The sequence below is a fragment of the Macaca nemestrina genome, chromosome 10 (assembly GCF_043159975.1).
Source record: "Macaca nemestrina isolate mMacNem1 chromosome 10, mMacNem.hap1, whole genome shotgun sequence".
Lineage (NCBI taxonomy): Eukaryota > Metazoa > Chordata > Mammalia > Primates > Cercopithecidae > Macaca > Macaca nemestrina.
Window position 1 is genome coordinate 123,660,163 of NC_092134.1, and position 24,134 is coordinate 123,684,296.

The 24,134-nt window shown below is 36.8% G+C and overlaps 1 protein-coding gene across 2 annotated transcripts in view; it reads right to left on the reverse strand.

The window, feature by feature from the left end:
• LOC105481413 (phosphatidylinositol-4-phosphate 3-kinase catalytic subunit type 2 gamma) overlaps window positions 1-24,134 on the reverse strand; it is a 421,186-nt gene that overhangs the window by 336,809 nt on the left and 60,243 nt on the right. For both annotated transcript variants that reach the window (XM_011741018.3, XM_024792846.2), the window contains 3 exons: window positions 13,674-13,776; window positions 5,562-5,632; window positions 1,881-1,944 (listed from right to left, as the gene is read on the reverse strand). In XM_011741018.3, coding sequence (XP_011739320.2) covers window positions 1,881-1,944; window positions 5,562-5,632; window positions 13,674-13,776 — 238 coding nt within the window. The remainder of the gene's footprint in view (window positions 1-1,880; window positions 1,945-5,561; window positions 5,633-13,673; window positions 13,777-24,134) is intronic.

Consider the following 24,134-nt stretch of genomic DNA (forward strand, 5'->3'; position numbering starts at 1 on the left):
AAGTAATAAGATCAAGCTTCTGAATTTGGAAATTAAGAACTGTTATAAATTATCGATAATTTGTGTGTGAAAAAAGACGTCTATGATATGTGAGCAGTGCTGAGACATTTAGACAACTAAAATTCATTCATGAGTAGGTTACCATAACCTCAAAAGTATATCTACACATAGTAAAGAGACAAAAATACTCTAGGAATTAAATCTTAATATATCCTGGTAACCTGGTAAGTCTCACATTCTACATGAGAAAGAATGACTCTCACAAGACTGAATTAGAAGTAGTAACCATAACATTTTATGAGACTTAAAACAAGCTAATTGTGGATTCTTTTCACATTCCACATTTTAAACTTACAGACTCAGACCAGGCTGGAGTAGGAAAAATAGAATTAGGGTGAGAGGATTACACTTTATGGAGAAACGTAAGTCTTGTATTTGTAATCTCCATGTCTTTAGATATTTATATGGAAGTCACATACAATTTCAGTATCTACATCAATAAACAGAATTTATTTTCAGATATATTTAATGTTTATCGATATTACAAATAGTTATTATCTGAGATATGTACCCTTTTATTTATATCAGGAATCAATTATTTAACAGAAAGAAAGAAGTCACTTGTTTAAAAAATGTTCCCTGACTCACAATATTCTGTAATAATATGATGTTTTATCTGTGGAAGGCTAAACCTTCCCTGGAAGAAGAAGCTGTAAGAAATAATCTACCTAATGGAGATCACAGCTTCAGTGCCCAATAGGTGACCAAATTGCCACAGTCTTGTACTGAGTTCATCGCTCCTCAGCCATGCTACCTTCTCTCTTCACTATTAGAGTGAATTGATGTCTCCACGGAGTCAGTCAGCAGCCTGGGAATTTTGAGTTATTCTTGGCACATAGAATGTCACCAAATTATATAAATTGTACATTTTCACTTCTTATGAATCTGTCCCCTCATATCATCCCTATAGTAGAGTGTTTGTCCATGCCCTCATCATCTTTTTGTGCTAATGAAATGTCCTTCTAATCATCCATCAGTCATTCTACTACTCTACCTAATGGCTCCATGTCATAAGTGGACAAAGTAGAAAATCATAAAATTGGCCATAAAAGGTCCATAAGATCCTACGTAATGTGGCCCCTGTCTGCTTCTTTCATCTGATTTTTTTTCCAACCTCTAACATTTGAACAGCCATTTCAAATGTCATAATTTCCTAATCACACCAGGCTGGCTCCTGACTCTTTTCTGTCTCTCTATCTCTCTCTCTCTTTTTTTTCAGACTGAGTCTCGCTCTATCATCAGGCTGGAGTGCAGTGGCCTGATCTCGGCTCACTGCAACCTCCACCTCCCGGGTTCAAGCGATTCTCCTGCCTCAGCCTCCCAAGTAACTGGGATTACAGGCACCCACTACCATGCCCGGCTAATTCTTGCATTTTTAGTAGAGACGGGGTTTCACCGTGTTGACCAGGATGGTCTGGTTCTCTTGACCTCGTGATCTGCGTGCCTCTGCCTCCCAAAGTGCCTCTGTTCATGTTGTTCTTTGCTGAAAGTTATCTCTACTCCCCACCTTCCTTCACAATGCCCCTCTCTGGCTGGGAGACACATGCAGTACTCATTTGTCAACATTCAGCTGAAATGGAAAAAACTGACCATTCTTTCTTATGCATCTGTATACATACAGTCTTTCCTCAGCAGCTGTAGCACTTTACTGCATATGCCTTTCTACTCGTCTATTTTTCCAGGTTGAAATGAAAACCTTTCAAGTGTAGATCCTCTGTTTTATTCATTTTTGTCATCTTCAAAATTTGCAGTTTTAGAAAAGTAGTAGGTGCTTTAAAAATGCTTACTGAATTGATGGTTAAAGTAACAAAAATCAATACCTGGGTTTTCAATAGATATTTCAGGTGGAAGTCATATTTTTTGATGACTGTTAAGAGACATTGTCTGGAAAATAAAAAACAGAAACTTTGTTTAAAATTGGATGGGAAAACTTACATTACCTTTAGCACAAACATTTATCACAAATTCTGTTTTGCCCATGATACTATCGTAGGCATGGTATAAAAAGGATTATTGTTGACATAATTTTAAAAACATCTCAGAAGGGTGCCTTATAAAGTTTGTATAACTTGATAGACTACAAACATACTTGAAAGTCTTAGAACTCCAAAGAATTAATGATAAATTAAGCAAACCTCTCAAAGGCTGATCATTATATAAAAGTACTCTTAATTCAAACTAAGTTGCAAAGGGATTCATAAGCAGATAATGGCATATATTAACATCAAGAAATATTAAGTATGCAAAATCTTGTAGATAATTGCATTTGGAATTAATGGCTTATATTTATAATATATGGGGCTGTCTCTGACACCAAACCTCTGCATTTTTCTTTCCTAAGCTTCTCTTATTACTCCAGCTTTATCTATGCTTAGGGAGAAGCCATGCAATTTGAGCAGAAATTCTTCTGAGCTTCGCTGTTCAAAAATTATTTTCCCAAACATTATTGACTTTACCTTCTTATTTGTCTTGAAAACTCCTGACTTAAATTGAATCATAAGTCACACAACTCAAAAACGCAACATGAAAAAATACACCATTATTTTTACAGTAGCTGCATTCTCATTTTTTTTACATTATCACTTTAGTTGAAGTCCCTCTGTCAGTTCAAAGACAAAATGCATAGAATATGTAAAAGACAATGAAAGGGGAGGAAAATAATAACTAAAGATTTGGGCAATGGCAGTGTTTTATATAAAACCTGAAACTACTAGTATCACCAAGAATGCACCCACTTCAGCACTTTGTTTTTGGATATTGTATCTATTTTATAGAGAAAAACTACTAGGAACTAGTGAAGGTGTTCCTTCTAAGAGGAAGTTGAGTCATAAAAGAGAAGAGCTGAAATCAAAGCCCTTGCCATCCAGTGCTTGATTTTTTTTGATGACCCAATACGGCGTTCTGAGGAGGGCAGGCAGGGAAGCGTTGTATCCCCAAAAGTAAAGTTCTACAGTGGCCTTTATAAGGCTGAGAATGTCTCTGTGTTAGATACCCTTTGAGAAAGATAAGGGGGGAAGGGTCAGAACATGATGGAAGTGGAATAAGCACTGACTGAGAGTTAGATACTTGGTTTTAGTCATGGCTATGGGATTAAATATTTCTGTGATGGTTGCCAAGTTTTTGAACTTCTGTTTTTAGTTTCCTTACCACAGAAGAAATAGCGCTGGGAGATGGTATCACCCCAGACTGTAATCCACTGCCCTGGGATTGGAGGGAGGGGTGGAGGCGTAAAGTCTGAAGCTAGGCTGTCCCAGACATGTTTCCTCTACTCCTTGCTACAGCAGAACTTTGTTTTGCCCTGCATTAACCCTCTGGACCCCTGCAACTGCACACTGGCCATCAAATGTCTGCTAGGGGGCAGGCAATGGCAGGGGTAAGACAAAAACAGAATGAAAGCCTCCTTCTCTCACTGTCTTCTCACAGCCTTGGCTTGCCTCTCTGTCCCCAAGGTAGTAGTGACTTAAAACGTGCAACAACCCTCCACCAACCCTTTCAAAATAGTCCTTTGTGTCCCAAGGATTTCCTGCTTTTTGAAAAACTTCTCATATTTGAGGTGTATGTCTGTTTCTCTGCCTTTCTCTCTGTTTCCCCCGCCCCCGGGTAGATTTATTTTGGAAAAAGGAAACTACAGACCTTGTTTATATGTTATACAACAGAAATCTATGGTGGAATCCTGTAATTATCTATAAAACGAAAATTGGTGTTAGATTATGTCTAAAGTCCTTTCTAGTCCTAGCCATTCTATGATTTTATGGAGTGAAGATGGATATTTTTAGGGAGAAAGGTGGCAGAGAAGGGCACATGGAAAAACACAATAGTTTAATGAAAGAAAATATCCTTTGTAAATTTCAGGCAGACCTGATTGTAGCCCTGCCACTGATGACCAGAATGGCCTTAGGAGAGTTATTTAGCCTCTCAGAACTTCAGTTTCTTTAGTTTTGAAACAGCATAATATGTATTATCACAGAGTTTTAGAAAGAATTAGATGAGATAATATATGTAAATATATAATAATAACTTCACAAAATCATTACCCAACATAGTCACTAAAACCAATTTTAGCTCATATTTTTATTTATGTTTTAAACTTAATTTTATTTTATTATTTTTTAAATTAATTAATCAATTTGTTTTTTGAGATGAAGTCTCACTCTGTTGCCCAAGCTGGAGTACAGTGGCGTGATCTTAGCTCACTGCAACCTCCACCTCCTGGGTTTAAGTGATTCTCCTGCCTCAGCCTCCCGAGTAGCTGAGATTATAGCACATGCCACCATGCCTGGCTGATTTTTGTATTTTTAGTAGAGTTAGGTTTCACTATGTCGGCCAGGCTGGTCTTGAACTCTTGACCTTGTGATCCGCCTACCTAGGCCTCCTAAAGTGCTGGGATTACAGGCATGAGCCACTGCGCCTGGCCAATTTTATTTTATTTGAAGTTCCAGGAAACGTGTGCAGGACCTGCAGGTTTGTTACATAGGTAAACATGTGCAATGGTGGTTTGCTGCACCTATCAACCCATCACCTAGGTATTGAGCCCTGCATGCATTAGCTATTTATCTTGATGCTCTCCCTCTCCAACAACTCTGATGGGCCCCAGTGTGTGTTGTTCCCCTCCATGTGTACATGTGTTCTCATTGTTCAGCTCCCACTTATAAGTGAGAATGTGTGGTGTTTTGTTTTCTGTTTCTGTGTTAGTTTGTTGAGGATAATGGCCTCTACCTCCATCTATGTCCTGCAAGAGACATGATCTCATTCCTTTATATGGCTGCATAGTATTCCATGGTGTATATGTGCCATTTCTTTATCCAGTCAATCACTGATGGGCATATGGGTTGATCCCATGTCTTTGCTATTGTAAATTTAGCTCATATGTTATATCAGGCTTTACTTTAGAGATGTATGACCTGTATCTCCCACACTACATTTTCTCCTGGTTCAGCTCACAACAGCCTTAATTGTAGATATACCCAAACTCCCAGTTTAGCTACCTGATAAGTCTGTTCTTCCAAATAATACATGCATACATTTAGATATAAGAATGAAGTAAGATATGTTCACTTGTTTTCACTCGAGTTTTCCAATTTGAATTTACACTCCTCTATTTATGATATACCATTTATTTTCAGGGATTTCAGAAACAAATTAAGTAGGAGATGGTTACCTTCGAAGTATTAAAATTGTTTTACAAAGAGGTTAAGTGACATATGCAAACCCAAAGTCACAAAATGAATCAGGAAAACAAGTCCTTGAAAATGTAATAACCAGCAGCAGAGATTTTTTTTAATGGATGTTAGAATGTTCCGCAAAGTGTTAGCAGCTCTTCAAATATATCTGAACAACTTTGAAGAATGGATAATTATTAACAGAATATGCCTATTAAAAGAACATTAGCTTCCTCAGTCCCAGTGAAAGGACGGTTTTTACAATCAACTGAAAAATACTGAGATTTGACATTTGAGAATTCAATCAGAAAGTAATCTTGCAACAAATATAAAATGTCTTACCTGGATACTTTCCAAATATGCATAAATTCTAGAAGTTGGTTCAGATAAAACTGACTGTGGTCCTCTTCATGCTGTAGACAGCAGAATATATTAATATTTATAGAGTGAATAGAAATGAGTACCAGATAAAAATAGGTCCGTAACTTCCTGCTGCCATTTTCTTCACCTATTTTGATAACCCTCATTCATCACGTTTATATTTTTTCTTAAAGACCTTACAAGACTCTCCTTTACTATATAAGCCTTTTCAAAAGTAAAGCAGAAAGCTTAGTTTTGGTTGAGAATAAGCCTAAAAAACAGTTGAAAAACATCATGGCATCAACCAAGGTCAAACACTAAATTTTCCTACTAAGTAGGAAGGTAGATTTTTAGGCACCACTTCTCCCACATACATGAACTTTTTTTTTTTTTTTTCATATTTAGGCCATGCATGCCATGGCAGTGTAAAGCCTGACATTTTGCCAGATGGGGGAGCAGACACATAATCAACTCCTTCATTTTTCAGCTTCACCACATCTTGCTGCTAAAATGTCAGTGTAAGAAAGCTTTCCGTTTCATGAGCACTAAATTATACTAATTAATGACAATTACTGGTAGGCATAAATTCTAGGAGTTAGTTGGCATTTTGTTTTCATCCTATATAAGCATGAACTACTCATCTTAAAAGATCATGCCTATGGCCTGTATGTGTGTGCACACAACACACGTACACACACACTCATACCTTAACTTCTTGACTAGTTTTCCTGCAACAGGGCATTCATGAAAACCCTTTGCAAGTACGCAGAGAATGCAGTATGTCTTATCATAATTGCACTATTTCACCACACAGTGGCATTAAGGTTGAGATCTGAGTGAGTCCCTTAATGTCTGGGGTGTATGTAATCTTGTGTGTCAATAAACACAGTCTATTTTTAAAACTGACTATTAGAGATTCGGACAGTAAACATCAGAAGGAAAACCTTTATATGGCCCAATGTCAAAGGTGAATTAATTTTTATATTGGTTTGTTTTGTGAAGAGGAGGAAGGAAGCTAAGTTAGATGGAAAGAATAAGGTCACTGTTATAAACAATATTTTGACTACATGCTGTGAAAAAGAAACACTATGTAGAATGGCTGAGAAATGAAGATGTGAGTCTAACCTTCTAGAAATTTACATATAGAGTCACTGGGACAGCTAAAATAAAATGTGTGATAGTGACAAGACAACTTTTTTCTGCAACAGAGAAAGCTAAACTGTAGTCATGAAAAGCATAGTAAAAGAAGAGGGAAAACAGAAAGCGAAAAACAGAGTAAAAATAAAAAAGTAAGATTTGAACTGTAATATTTGGCACTTGCCTTCTTTCAGAAGTTAAAACCAAAGCAAGAATATAAAGAATATACTTAATTACATATTTCTAGGAAAGCATAATCATATTCATTTAAAAACCAATTTATTTGGTTTCCAGAAATATTTTCAGTATTTGCCTTAGTACCTTTTACTAGAAATTTTTTTTAAATTTAAATACCTCCATAGGCTGGAGGAAAAATAACTTCGTAAGGTACATGTATTGGAAACATTTTTTTGTTAAATTATTAACAGATCTTGAAGAAAAACAAAAGCTGGAGGAAAATTCCTGTAATGGTCCATGAAAGATAGTGTGAATTTAACTTTTCCCTAAAGCTGAAGCCATACCTTGGCCTTAAGGAAAAAGGAAAAAGTTAAAATTTTTTTTTCTCATACAAAAATCTATTGCTGTAAATGTTCTGTGAATGTTCCCCTGAGCTATAAGAAAATCTTGATTTTATGATTAATATCTACAATGTTGGCAATATTTTTGATCAAATTTGAGATAGATAAAAAAGGAAACAAATTTTAAAATATTAAGTTTTTCATAGCTAATCAAGGTAGCAGATTTAAAATTTTGAAACCTTGGATGATTTCTAAAGATCATCAACCTGCTTTTTATTATTTATTTATTTATTTTTTTTTCGAGATGGAGTCTTGCTGTCACTCAGGCCGGAGTGCCAATGCGTGATCTTGGCTCACTGCAACCTCCGCCTCCAGAGTTCAAGCAATTCTTGTGCCTCAGCATCCTGAGTAGCTGGGATTATAGATGCACAACACCAGGTCCAGCTATTTTTTGTAAAGATGGGGTTTCACTATGTTGGCCAGGGTGGTCTCGAACTTCTGATCTCAGGTGATCTGCCCGCCTTGGCCTCCCAAAGTGCTGGGATTAGAGGCCTAAGCCACTGCTCCTGGCCTGGTTTTTTTTTTTTTTTTTTTTTTTAGAACAACTTTCTTGTTCTCTTGAAATGTGGATTAAATTATTCTATTTCAGTATAATATTATCAAGTTTAAAATAAAAATATTATCTAAGATGAATTGAGCTTTGCACAATTAGAAAGCTCTAAAGTATCCACTGCAAGGCAATGGTATCAATAAACTTAATATAATGATGATAGTCATATTCCTAGTATTATGTGAAAAAGAATACTATCAAGACAATTTTACAGTTTTATTAGAAAGATTATAATTGTTCATAAATGTTTTACTTACAGCTGAAATCCTGAAAATTACAGAGAATTTTGACACCACTATAAAAAATAAAACTGAGAGAACATTTGCTATCTCCTTATGATGTATATATAAAATTAAAAATACAAATCAAGGGTTACTTATTTTAAATAGGGCAATTCAGAAAATTTTAAATGGGGCAATTCAAATAATGAAGATGAGACACAAGTTGATAAAACTGTTTCAGTTATATTAAGTTAATCAATAAATCATATATGTCTTAGAAATAAAATTTTATAAAACTTACCTCAAAACCAAACCAATTATCAGTTTATTTTTATTTTCTTGTTACATATAGAAATTTCAATTAAGACTAAAATTTATCGTGCTTATGGGCATGAAAACTTACAAGAAAAATTGTGATATATTAAAATTGTTGATATATCAACAAAAGTCATGATACTGCAGTATATACACTATTTTGACATAACACAAAAATATCCATCTCTCTCAATATTTGCAACATCATAAGTAAATTTCTAAATGTTTTAATGCAAATTAATGTTAATAATGTTTTAGAATTTTTAATTGTAAAGGACCAAAATAGCACACAGTGAAACATCCAATTTTATGACATCAATAGCTAATACTTAGGTAGTCATACTAGGTGCAGGCACTGACTTAAGCTCTTTGTTTATATTTTGTTGTGGGAAGCCAGGGACCCCAAATGGAGGGACTGGCTGAAGCCACGACAGAAGAACATAAATTGTGAAGATTTCATGGACATTTATTAGGTCCCCAAATTAATACTTTTATAATTTCTTACGCCTGTCTTTACTGCAATCTCTGAACATAAATTGTGAAGATTTCATGGACACATCACTTCCCCAATCAACACCCTTGTGATATCCTGTGTCTGTCTTTAATCTCTTAATCCCATCATCTTCCTAAGCTGAGGAGGATGTATGTCACCTCAGGACCCTGTGATGATTGCGTTAACTGCACAAATTGTTTGTAGAGCATGTGTGTTTGAACAATATGAAATCTGGGCACCTTGGAAAAAGAACAGGATAACAGCAATGTTCAGGGAACAAGGGAGATAACCTTAAACACTGACTGCCGGTGAGCCGGGCGGAACAGAGCCATATTTCTCTTCTTTCAAAAGTAAATAGGAGAAATATCGCTGAATTCTTTTTCTCAGCAAGGAACATCCCTGAGACAGAGAATGGCCCCTGAGGGTAGGCCTCTGAAATGGCTGCTGTCTTTTATGGTCAAAGATGAAGGGATGAAATAAGCCCTGGTCTCCTGTAGCGCTCCCAGGCTTATTAGGATGAGGAAATTCCTGCCTAATAAATTTTGGTCAGACCGGTTGTCTGCTCTCAAACCCTGTCTCCTGATAAGATGTTATCAATGACAATGCGTGCCGAAACTTCATTAGCAATTTTAATTTCACCCCGTCCTGTAGTCCTGTGATCTCGCCCTGCCTCCATTTGCTTTGTGGTATTTCATTACCTTGTGAAGCATGTGACCTCTGTGACCCACACCCTATTCGTACACTCCCTCCCCTTTTGAAAATTGATAATAAAAACTTGCTGGTTTTACGACTCAGGGAGCATCACGGAACCAGCCGACATGTGATGTCTCCCCTGGACACCCAGCTTTAAAATCTCTCTCTTTTGTACTCTTTCCCTTTATTTTCAGAGCAGCCAACACTTAGGGAAATAGAAAAGAACCCATGTTTAATATTGGGGGGTGGGGTTTCCCCCGATACTTTATTTCCCCCGATAATATTTCTCAATTGAGTTCTCATAATAACTACATTAGGTAAGAACTATCATTATTCACATTTTTAGATGAAGAAATTCAGGTATAGAGAATTTAACAATTTGCCTAAAAGTGAACATTTGAAATTGAGCAATATGAAACCAGAATTTTTGCTTTTTTATAGAAGGCTAAATGAGCAAATTTAATATTCCTCATTTCTAAAGATCAGAGCTAGGCTTGTGTGCTCCAGGATTTAGACAGAAAAGCAAGTACCATCACTAGTCCCTCTTATTCATCTGCATTAGGTGCTTCTCTCAACTTTTAGAGCTGGCTATATATTCTTTCAGAGCACATACCTCTACATGACTTCATTGTATACACTTGTTTATTGTCTGTCTCTCAACTAGGATGTGAACTCTACATTCTAGAAAAGGCAAGTACTATGAATGGCATGTAACAAGTTTTATTTGTTAAATGAATCAATTGTTATTAGGTTGTATATACTGTATAAAGTACTTATCCCAGTTCCTGGAAGTAAATCCTTAAAGTTTTAATAAAATATAATAATCTTCCCCTTTGAAATGCAATGCAAAAAAAAAAAAAAAAAATCCTGAAAGAATCAAGACTTGGACCAGGTGCGGTGGCTTACGCCTGTAATCCCAGCACTTTGTGGGGCTGAGGCAGGTGGATCACGAGGTCAGGAGTTTGAGACCAGCCTAATCAACATGGTGAAACCCATCTCTACGAAAAATACAAAAATTAGCCAGGCATGGTGGCATGTGCCTGTAATCCCAGCTACTCAGGAGGCTGAGGCAGGCGAATTGCTTGAACCCAAGAGGCAAAGGTTGCAGTGAGCCAACATCATGCCACTGCACTCCAGCCTGGGCAACAGAGCGAGACCCCATCTCAAAAAAAAAAAAAATCAAGACTTAGAGAGATGGAGATACAGAATGCCTTTTTCATATTCTGCATGGAAGTTACCATTGCTTTCTAATTGGAAATTGGTGCCATTTGCATCCCCTGAACCCCTGAGGGCTGAGATCTTATTGATATTGCTCACTACTCTACCTACACATTAGTATAGGGCCTAATAGACAGCAGTTACATAGCAAATACTTATTGCATGAATGGAGGATATACAAATATATAAATATATTTGCCATCAGGTGTATTATCCATTTTATTATTTTATATATATATATATATATATTTTTTTTTTTTTTTTTTTTTGAGACAGAGTCTAGCTCTGTCACCCAGGCTGGAGTGCAGTGCCGCAATCTCGGCTCACTGCAACCTCCGCCTCCCCGGTTCAAGTATTATCCATTTTAAACAACAGCATCAATATTAGCAAAAGTTCTGGATAAGAAAAGGCATTTATACTTTTTGCCTATGAGTTGTTGAATTATCCAAGAATTGGTGATATTTATTATAGGATGGACAAGCTTGTAAGTTGAATCATGAAGCATCAAAAAGAACCACATAACTTAATTCCCACTGTGATCCAAATGGCATATTGAAAAACAGGCATTTCTGATGAGAACTACACATTATACACCCAGAGATAACAATATGCTTGTCCCTGGACATGATAACAACGGTGATGACAGCAATATGATTATCTCACATTTCTTTTTCTCAACACTGAGGGTAATTTGAAGAATCTTAAGTTTAATATTGACAGAGTCAGTTGCACTATATAACTGCACTGGTCAACATTATCATATAGTGTGATCTGTAGGCAGATTAGTTTTGCTCTGATCTCATCACCCTTATTTACTAGCTGTGAGACTTTGGATGATTTAAATAATCTCTTAACTTTTCAGTTCTTTTATTTTTATAAGACAGAAAAATAGTTGTATTTATTCTTTGCTCTTGGGCTACTATCAATTAATTCACTTAAAGCACTAAGAACATCAATTGGCACCTAATATATACATAATATGGTTAGTTATTATCACCTGTCATGCCCCAGACTTTGAGCTACATGGATATTAGCTGTGGAAAAAAAATTACACACACAGACACACACACACACACACACACACACGTGCCTGCATAAAGCTAGAATTTTGACCTGAAACACACATCCAAAACTTTTGAGAATATACTGCAAATTCTGAGCATATTTCCCATATAAGTTGGTAGGAATGCATGAGCTCTGAAGGCTCACTGACTGTGCTCAAATCTATCCTTCTCCGCCCATCAGTTTCATGATTTTAATCTTGGGAAAGTCTTGATTCCTCCCTGTGATACAGTTTCCTTATTTTTAATAGTGTTTACCTTATAGAATTATTGAAAAGATTAAATGTGATAGAAATGTTAAAGTCTCAGACATTAAATGTATGCCCTATATCAGAATAATAGAGTTACATGAGTTTTTAAACAGACCTTAATTTACATGAGTCTGAAATGTTAGTGATTTGTTAATTACTATCAATAAGTTATTATTTTAGCAGCATCCAAATTAGAATAATATATTTTATCTTCTTCCCCCATGCTCCAATGAAATATGATGATTTCAGCTTTTTTTCTCAACATTGAGGGCAATTTGAAGAATCTTAAGTTTAAAACTGATGGGGTCAGTTGCACTTTATAATGTGTTTTCCTGGAGATTTCAGACGTATAGCGTTGGAGCTGTCAACAGCAGCTAAGTTGAACACAAGATCCAAAAAATATTTCTGAACAACTCTCTTTTGGCCTCATTATGTTATTTTCCATGTAGATATATTGCAACCTAATGTACTACCTGAAATTTTCTTATGATGAAACACTTCATATTAGAAAAAAAAGAAATCATCCACTGGAAATCTGTTAACTAATATAAATGACAGGGTGAGAGGATTTTTGCTTAAAGTAAGTAATTTAAGATTCTACACACAAAAACTGCCATAATATCAAAGTTCACTGCATACTGTGCAATTTGAATTGGAAGTAACTCACAACATGACACAGGGAGTAAAATTCACATCTAACAGCATGAAACTGTATCATTAAAGCATAGTCATCCTTTTCTAGGGAGCTTTATTATATATATTATGAAAGTTTATCTGTGCTAATTTAAGCTGTGTTGACATAAACAGTCTTCACAGAAAACAAGTTATTTTTCTGCCTTTAGTGATTTAGTGATTCCCCATTACATTTTCTATTTCATTTACTTCTAAGAAGATATGTGAAAAGTATAAATATGATAACCTTAATAAGTGTCTCACAAATGATTTTGGAAAGAAACCAACAGATTTGTTATACTCAGTGTATTAGTCAGACTGGGCTGCTATAACAAAATACCAGAGACCAGGTGGCTTAAACAACATGTATTTATTTCTCTTCATTCTATAGGCTTCAAAGTTTATAATCAGGGTCAGGGCCCTTTTCCTGTGTGCAGACAGCTTCCTTCTTGCTGTATCCTAACATAGTGAGAAGAAAGAGAAGGAGAGTGATAGAGAGGGAGGAGGAGGGAGAAAGAGAGAGAGCGCTCTAAACTCTTTTTATAAGGGCACTTACCACCTCATCATAAGGACTCTGTTTTTATGACTTCATCTAAAACTAAATACCTCCTAAAGACCCACTTCCTAATACTAACACCTGGGGCCTAAACTTATTAATTTGGGGAGGGCACAAACATTCAGTCCATAACACTAAGATTGCAGTAATGCATTCATGTTATTGCATCAGTTCAAATCATTAACAGGTATTTATATTTATATATTTCATCATTTTTCAATGAATATATTTAAATACACATGTATTAATTAAGCTATATAATTCCAAATTGGCAATAGTTCAAAAATTAGAAATATTGTCCTTAAAACAGTTAGTTTGCTAGTTGAAACCAAAAGTAAGAAAGTCTTACCTTTCGAGATAGCTTTCCTGGAGCTTCCCTACTTTTCTGCAGGTGGAGTTGAATAACAGATTTATCTTTTTGAAACATTTTGTGGCTCCCCAAAGAGTGATCGCTGAAAGAGAAAAAATGAACACAATCATATCCTCCCATAATATCCCCAAATATGTGTTTTCCTCTCTGACTTCAATTTCTTTTATTTTTGGAACTTAGTTTGGTAAAGGTAAGCTGAGTGTGTGTGTGTGTGTGTGTGTGTGTGTGTGTGTGTGTGTGTTGTGACTATATATGCATTATATATTTTGTGTATAAATGAATAATATGAGAGGAAATATAAAAATATAGATGAATACTGAAATTATTTTTATGTGCATTAATAAGTTAGAAAATGATTAAATGATTAGACACCTTTAGAATTATCACAATAAGTTTTAAATAATACTTTGCGTATTCTAAGTTAGTTTTACCCAGCCATCTCAGAGTTCAAAGCTGATGACAGCATGCTTCTGGGTGGTCTAACTGATGCCATTATGTCTGTTTGGGGACCTTATCTCACAGCAATGGGATGTGGTGAAAATGTCATGAGCTTTAGAGACAGATTTACGAGCTCGATGACCTTAGGAAGGCCAATTAAACTAAAACTATCTGAAACTCAATATTTTCTCTTGTAGAGTTGGAATAGTAATGTCTACATCAAAGGGTTGACAAGCAGAATAAACAAAAAAATTATATCTATTTCAGAGATTTCTACTGGCATTATTATATTTGTCTCCATTCCTTTCTCTTTCTTTTTTTCCTATAAATATTTACCAAGCACAAATTAACTGAAGAGCACAATGAATTACTATTTTGCAACATATTGCTTATAAACACAATTTGATTATTCTGTGAAATGAAGGGCTTCTATTGTATAAGTCCCTTTACAGCTTTAAATTTTGATATCTCTGGTGACTCTTTGTCATTGAGAAAAGGATGAGTTATGTTAATGCACATTGTTCAAAGGGCCTTAAACATATGAAGGATTTCAGGAGAAAAAAAAAGTATATGAGATACTTGTAGTCCTTAAGATGATAATTTTACTTATATGGAAAATTCAGTAAATATTTGGGATAACTTGTTTCCAACAATGCCAGACAAATAGACCATTAATCTGCAAAATGAATTAACAAAAATATATAGAATTATGTAGAATAATTATATAGAATTTACTATACTATATAGTAAATTCTTTTTAAATGTTTCTATTTTAACATGTTGTTTTTAATACTTAAAAAAACTTAGTACCTACCTATCTACTAGCCAAAATGGTGAATGTTAGTGTGTTCATGACATATATTCAATGACTATTCCTATCCCAACTATTAGTCTAACCTAGATCCTTGTCCCTGGGATATCCATAGGGCTCTTACACTGTTCCCTGAGTTGTTTACACGGCCAATCTAGACAAAAGGCATGGCCCCTGCTTTTCTTCACTTGTTCTTGGAACTGCCGATTTCTCCTTCCTCCTTCCCAAATGTCTGCTTCGAGGGCCATCCTCACAATCTATCACATGTACTCAAGTTCCTGTCCTTTCATCTCCTTCTACTCAACTCCATGCTAAGAGCTCTGTTTTCCTGTTCCTGCTATGGGAAGTGACTTGAGTAGTGCTTTCAAAGATTCCTTTTCTCTGTATGTTGAAGTCTTGATTCTGCACTCTGACACCAGTGCAATGACTTCAGCCTCATGTATGGCTACTGCGTGCCTACTTAAAACTGACTTTCTTTATTTCATCCACCTGCGTGTATACTTTTTCCTAGAATTGCCAGATAATATACTGGATGTCTAGTGTGATGGTTAATATTGAGTGTCAACTTGATTGGATTGAAGGATGTAAAGTATTGTTCCTGGGTGTGTCTGTGAGGGTGTTGCCAAAGGAGATTAACATTTGAGTCTGTAGATTGGTCAAGGCAGACTCATCCTTAATCTGGATGGGCACGATCTAAACAACTGCCAGAATGGCTAGGTTAAAAGCAGGCAGAGAAACGTGGAAGGACTAGACTGGTTTAGCCTCCCAGACTACATCTTTCTGCCATGCTGGATGCTTCCTGCTCTCAAACGTCAGATTTCAAGTACTTCAGCTTTGAGACTCTTGGATTTTCATCCACAGACTGAAGGCCGCATTGTCAGCTTCCCTACTTTTGAGGTTTTGGGACTCAGACTGGCTTTCTTGCTCTTTAGCTTGCAGATAGCCTATTGTGAGATCTCCCCTTGTGACAGTGTGAGTCAATACACCTTAATAAACTCCTCTTTATATGTACATCTGTCCTATTAGTTTTGTCCCTCTAGAGAACACTAATACATCTAGTATATATAAATTACAGAGAAACAATGAATGAATATTTTTAGTATATATTTCATGTAGTATTTGATACATATTTATACTAAAGGTGTGTGTATATATATATGTACACATATGCTGTAGTATTAAAATTTATTTTCACCTGTTTCTTTGCATATTTTCATACCCATACACACACATACACATACCCCTTTATACCATATAGGTGTATATAGGTGTGTGTCTCTCTATATACATATAGAGATATTTAGATATAGATAGATGTATAGATATAATGCCTTAATACCGTTTAGATGTGTGTGCGTGTGTGTGTGTATATGTATATATACACCTTTATATAAGTATATAAATATATGTATATATACACCTTTAATATAACTATGCATAATATAATATATGAAACATATACTAAAAATATCTATGACTTTGAAATACAACTGAATAGCCTGTATTTTTATTTGCTACATCTGCCAATTTTACTGCTTTCAAAAACTAGGTCTTAGCTCTTTCCTTACCTTTGCTTCATTGTGTATGTCCTTGTGTGTGTGTGTCTGTATGTGTGTGTGTATGATGGAGTCTGGCACCATAATTATTAGATTTGGGTTAATAACAGATGTTGAAAAAGTATTTTTTCTCTGTAATTTTTTTTCAAATTATATTATAGGAATATATTCTCATGGGATACATCCAAATTGTACTCAACTCTACAAAATAAAAGAGATAAGAAAAAATTTTCCCTTTCCCCTTTTCTGGAAAAATAATTACCAAGAGCTTATTACACTTTCTTTGTAGGCTAAAATAAATAGGCAACACACATATTTCTGTTATTTTTTTTATCTTTTATTTTTTTGGAGACGGAGTCTTGCTCTGTCGCCCAGACTGGAGTGCAGTGGCGCGATCTCCACTCACTGCAAGCTCCGCCTTCCCAGGTTCTCGCCATTCTCCTGCCTCAGCCTCCCGAGTAGCTGGGACTACAGGCGCCCGCCACCGCGCCCGGCTAATTTTTGTATTTTTAGTAGAGACGGGGTTTCACCGTGTTAGTCAGGATGGTCTCGATCTCCTGACCTCGTGATCCGCCCGTCTCGGCCTCCCAAAGTGCTGGGATTACAGGCGTGAGCCACCGCGCCCGGCCTCATATTTCTGTTATAAATGAGAGAATCTTATTTTAGTCATGTCTCTAGTCTATAAATTCCTTTTAATTCATTTTTGGGACTTTGACTTTTAATCAGAAAAGTCTCAACTATCCAAGACATAGTAGTGCCTTCTGCTATATTACTTTAGGTTTATATTAACTATATTTTTTCTTTTAGAATTATTTCCCTTCATGTGTTGGAATTATTTGAGCCATTTTTGAGTCTCTTCTTTCTCTATTTATCTTTAGAGGCTTGAGATTCATAAACATATTTTTACTTTCTGGTGGTTGCCTTTTTTAAAGAAAATGAAACATATCTTAAAGCTTTTCTGTTGTAATTTCAATATAATTACTATGTGACAGATACTCTGAAATAAAATTTAGAGCTTAATATGACTTCAATTCAGTTCTCTCTTAGAACCTTACAACTGCTCAAGTAGAGATCACTTCAAATATTAATTCCAGATTCTTTTATCACTTACTTGATGAAATATAAAAAGTAGTAGATTTGTTGATCAAAAAAGTTAAAGTTGGGAATTATAAAGAAGACAGATATCTTAAAAATAGTTTATTTTTAAACTAAACATAACTAAATAGCCTCTCACTAGCCAAAGTTCTGACATTAGCAGCAAGTCTTTGCTATTGGATGAAGGGTCAGTTGATAACAATTTTGTGTCATCTTTCTGATATAAAACAAATCTATAAGTAATTATCTTTAATTGCCTATTCTACTTTCTTAAATGTGGAGCAATTTCTCAGAGTCAAAGAACAACTTGATGGAAAATCACTTTAGATTTTTATAATTATTTTTCTAGTCTAAGTTGTTTCCTCTACATTGAATTCAACAACAATAGATTTTAATGGCTCTCCTTTATTAATTATCTTAAAAAATGTTCAACTCAATTTTCATAGAAACACTGACTTTCTTTGTTCACTCATATTTCATCACTCTGTAAATACTTCATTTATTTACCTAAATAAAATAACAATAGAACTGGCATAAAAATGTTCAGGAATAAATACAACTGACTCTAGGTACATTTACAACTCAACTTACAAAAGCAAAAGTGCATGGGCATAATATACTTTATAGTAAACTATTATGCTAGAGAAGCAGTTCTCCAAATGTTGTCTACAAAACCCTGGAGCTACAAGAGACATTTCTCGGGTGTACATGCACTTGTAGGAAATAAAAATCAGTGTCAGTTAAAAATATCCTCGATAAAATGGTTAAAAATACTAATTTTGTCAAATCTAAATCCTTAAATACATGTGTCTTTAATTTTCTATATGAACATATAGGAAAAACAGTTAAAGCATTTCTGCATACTATAATATAGAAGTTGTCTTCAGGAAAAGCCCTCTTGCAATTGCTTGAGTGGCAAGATAAGTAACTTTTTCATGCAACAATTTTATTACATGAGAGAATTACAGAGAAACCGTGGTTATTCAGACAGGTGTTTGGCAGTCAAAAATGAACAAGCTAAGCTTGTCACTTTAAGGAAAATAACTTCAGAAATAAGAATTTTGTAAAATTTGTATTTTCTACTATGAGCTTGCCGGCTTGCCAATACATAAAGACTTTTCTGGTGAGAAAAATGTTAATATTGGGGGGGCGGAGCAAGATGGCCGAATAGGAACAGCTCCAGTCTCCAACTCCCAGCGCGAGCGACACAGAAGACCAGTGATTTCTGCATTTTCAACTGAGGTACTGGGTTCATCTCACTGGGGAGTGCCAGAAGATCGGTGCTGGTCAGCTGCTGCAGCCCGACCAGCGAGAGCTGAAGCAGGGCGAGGCATTGCCTCACCTGGGAAGCGCAAGGGGGAAGGGAATCCCTTTTCCTAGCCAGGGGAACTGAGACACACAACACCTGGAAAATCGGGTAACTCCCACCCCAATACTGCGCTTTAAGCAAACAGGCACACCAGGAGATCATATCCCACACCTGGCCGGGAGGGTCCCACACCCACGGAGCCTCCCTCATTACTAGCACAGCAGTCTGTGATCTACCGGCAAGGCAGCAGTGAGGCTGGGGGAGGGGCGCCCGCCATTGCTGAGGCTTAAGTAGGTAAACAAAGCTGCTGGGAAGCTCGAGCTGGGTGGAGCTCACAGCAGCTCAAGGAAACCTGCCTGTCTCTGTAGATTCCACCTCTGGGGACAGGGCAATAACAAACACAGCCGAAACCTCTGCAGACGCAAACGACTCTGTCTGACAGCTTTGAAGAGAGCAGTGGATCTCCCAACACGGAGGTTGAGATCTGAGAAGGGACAGACTCCCTGCTCAAGTGGGTCCCTGACCCCTGAGTAGCCTAACTGGGAGACATCCCCCACTAGGGGCTGTCTGACACCCCACACCTCACAGGGTGGAGTACACCCCTGAGAGGAAGCTTCCAAAGCAAGAATCAGACAGGTACACTTGCTGTTCAGAAATATTCTATCTTCTGCAGCCTCTGCTGCTGATACCCAGGCAAACAGGATCTGGAGTGGACCTCAAGCAATCACCAACAGAGCTACAGCTGAGGGTCCTGACTGTTAGAAGGAAAACTATCAAACAGGAAGGAAACCTACACCAAAACCCCATCAGTACATCACCATCATCAAAGACCAGAGGCAGATAAAACCACAAAGATGGGGAAAAAGCAGGCCAGAAAAGCTGGAAATTCAAAAAATAAGAGCGCATCTCCCCCGGCAAAGGAGCGCAGCTCATCGCCAGCAATGGATCAAAGCTGGACGGAGAATGACTTTGACGAGATGAGAGAAGAAGGCTTCAGTCCATCAAATTTCTCAGAGCTAAAGGAGGAATTACGTACCCAGCGCAAAGAAACTAAAAATCTTGAAAAAAAAGTGGAAGAATTGATGGCTAGAGTAATTAATGCAGAGAAGGTCATAAACAAAATGAAAGAGATGAAAACCATGACACGAGAAATACGTGACAAATGCACAAGCTTCAGTAACCGACTCGATCAACTGGAAGAAAGAGTATCAGCGATTGAGGATCAAATGAATGAAATGAAGCGAGAAGAGAAACCAAAAGAAAAAAGAAGAAAAAGAAATGAACAAAGCCTGCAAGAAGTATGGGATTATGTAAAAAGACCAAATCTACGTCTGATTGGGGTGCCTGAAAGTGAGGGGGAAAATGGAACCAAGTTGGAAAACACTCTTCAGGATATCATCCAGGAGAACTTCCCCAACCTAGTAGGGCAGGCCAACATTCAAATCCAGGAAATACAGAGGACACCACAAAGATACTCCTCGAGAAGAGCAACTCCAAGACACATAATTGCCAGATTCACCAAAGTTGAAATGAAGGAAAAAATCTTAAGGGCAGCCAGAGAGAAAGGTCGGGTTACCCACAAAGGGAAGCCCATCAGACTAACAGCAGATCTCTCGGCAGAAACTCTCCAAGCCAGAAGAGAGTGGGGGCCAATATTCAACATTCTTAAAGAAAAGAATTTTAAACCCAGAATTTCATATCCAGCCAAACTAAGTTTCATAAGTGAAGGAGAAATAAAATCCTTTACAGATAAGCAAATGCTTAGAGATTTTGTCACCACTAGGCCTGCCTTACAAGAGACCCTGAAGGAAGCACTAAACATGGAAAGGAACAACCGGTACCAGCCACTGCAAAAACATGCCAAAATGTAAAGACCATCGAGGCTAGGAAGAAACTGCATGAACTAACGAGCAAAATAACCAGTTAATATCATAATGGCAGGATCAAGTTCACACATAACAATCTTAACCTTAAATGTAAATGGACTAAATGCTCCAATTAAAAGACATAGACTGGCAAACTGGATAAAGAGTCAAGACCCATCAGTCTGCTGTATTCAGGAGACCCATCTCACACGCAGAGGCATACATAGGCTCAAAATAAAGGGATGGAGGAAGATTTACCAAGCAAATGGAGAACAAAAAAAAGCGGGGATTGCAATACTAGTCTCTGATAAAACAGACTTTAAACCATCAAAGATCAAAAGAGACAAAGAAGGCCATTACATAATGGTTAAGGGATCAATTCAACAGGAAGAGCTAACTATCCTAAATATATATGCACCCAATACAGGAGCACCCAGATTCATAAAGCAAGTCCTTAGAGACTTACAAAGAGACTTAGACTCCCATACAATAATAATGGGAGACTTCAACACTCCACTGTCAACATTAGACAGATCAACGAGACAGAAAGTTAACAAGGATATCCAGGAATTGAACTCATCTCTGCAGCAAGCAGACCTAATAGACATCTATAGAACTCTCCACCCCAAATCAACAGAATATACATTCTTCTCAGCACCACATCGTACTTACTCCAAAATTGACCACGTAATTGGAAGTAAAGCACTCCTCAGCAAATGTACAAGAACAGAAATTATAACAAACTGTCTCTCAGACCACAGTGCAATCAAACTAGAACTCAGGACTAAGAAACTCAATCAAAACCACTCAACTACATGAAAACTGAACAACCTGCTCCTGAATGACTACTGGGTACATAACGAAATGAAGGCAGAAATAAAGATGTTCTTTGAAACCAATGAGAACAAAGATACAACATACCAGAATCTCTGGGACACATTTAAAGCAGTGTGTAGAGGGAAATTTATAGCACTAAATGCCCACAAGAGAAAGCAGGAAAGATCTAAAATTGACACTCTAACATCGCAATTAAAAGAACTAGAGAAGCAAGAGCAAACACATTCGAAAGCTAGCAGAAGGCTAGAAATAACTAAGATCAGAGCAGAACTGAAGGAGATAGAGACACAAAAAACTCTCCAAAAAATCAATGAATCCAGGAGTTGGTTTTTTGAAAAGATCAACAAAATTGATAGACCACTAGCAAGACTAATAAAGAAGAAAAGAGAGAAGAATCAAATCGACGCAATAAAAAATGATAAAGGGGATATTACCACCGACCCCACAGAAATACAAACTACCATCAGAGAATACTATAAACACCTCTACGCAAATAAACTGGAAAATCTAGAAGAAATGGATAATTTCCTGGACACTTACACTCTTCCAAGACTAAACCAGGAAGAAGTTGAATCCCTGAATAGACCAATAGCAGGCTCTGAAATTGAGGCAATAATTAATAGCCTACCAACCAAAAAAAGTCCAGGACCAGATGGATTCATAGCTGAATTCTACCAGAGGTACAAGGAGGAGTTGGTACCATTCCTTCTGAAACTATTCCAATCAACAGAAAAAGAGGGAATCCTACCTAACTCATTTTATGAGGCCAACATCATCCTGATACCAAAGCCTGGCAGAGACACAACAAAAAAAAGAGAATTTTAGACCAATATCCCTGATGAACATCGATGCAAAAATCCTCAATAAAATACTGGCAAACCGGATTCAGCAACACATCAAAAAGCTTATCCACCATGATCAAGTGGGCTTCATCCCTGGGATGCAAGGCTGGTTCAACATTCGCAAATCAATAAACATAATCCAGCATATAAACAGAACCAAAGACAAGAACCACATGATTATCTCAATAGATGCAGAAAAGGCTTTTGACAAAATTCAACAGCCCTTCATGCTAAAAACGCTCAATAAATTCGGTATTGATGGAACGTACCTCAAAATAATAAGAGCTATTTATGACAAACCCACAGCCAATATCATACTGAATGGGCAAAAACTGGAAAAATTCCCTTTGAAAACTGGCACAAGACAGGGATGTCCTCTCTCACCACTCCTATTCAACATAGTGTTGGAAGTTCTGGCTAGGGCAATTAGGCAAGAGAAAGAAATCAAGGGTATTCAGTTAGGAAAAGAAGAAGTCAAACTGTCCCTGTTTGCAGATGACATGATTGTATATTTAGAAAACCCCATTGTCTCAGCCCAAAATCTCCTTAAGCTGATAAGCAACTTCAGCAAAGTCTCAGGATACAAAATTAATGTGCAAAAATCACAAGCATTCTTATACACCAGTAACAGACAAACAGAGAGCCAAATCAGGAATGAACTTCCATTCACAATTGCTTCAAAGAGAATAAAATACCTAGGAATCCAACTTACAAGGGATGTAAAGGACCTCTTCAAGGAGAACTATAAACCACTGCTCAGTGAAATCAAAGAGGACACAAACAAATGGAAGAACATACCATGCTCATGGATAGGAAGAATCAATATCTTGAAAATGGCCATACTGCCCAAGGTAATTTATAGATTCAATGCCATCCCCATCAAGCTGCCAATGAGTTTCTTCACAGAATTGGAAAAAACTGCTTTAAAGTTCATATGGAACCAAAAAAGAGCCCGCATCTCCAAGACAATCCTAAGTCAAAAGAACAAAGCTGGAGGCATCACACTACCTGACTTCAAAGTATACTACAAGGCTACAGTAACCAAAACAGCATGGTACTGGTACCAAAACAGAGATATAGACCAATGGAACAGAACAGAGTCCTCAGAAATAATACCACACATCTACAGCCATCTGATCGTTGACAAACCTGAGAGAAACAAGAAATGGGGAAAGGATTCCCTATTTCATAAATGGTGCTGGGAAAATTGGCTAGCCATAAGTAGAAAGCTGAAACTGGATCCTTTCCTTACTCCTTATACAAAAATTAATTCAAGATGGATTAGAGACTTAAATGTTAGACCTAATACCATAAAAATCCTAGAGGAAAACCTAGGTAGTACCATTCAGGACATAGGCATGGGCAAAGACTTCATGTCTAAAACACCAAAAGCAACGGCAGCAAAAGCCAAAATTGACAAATGGGATCTCATTAAACTAAAGAGCTTCTGCACAGCAAAAGTAACTACCATCAGAGTGAACAGGCAACCTACAGAATGGGAGAAAATTTTTGCAATCTACTCATCTGACAAAGGGCTAATATCCAGAACCTACAAAGAACTCAAACAAATTTACAAGAAAAAAAACAAACAACCCCATCAAAAAGTGGGCAAAGGATATGAACAGACATTTCTCAAAAGAAGACATTCATACAGCCAACAGACACATGAAAAAATGCTCATCATCAC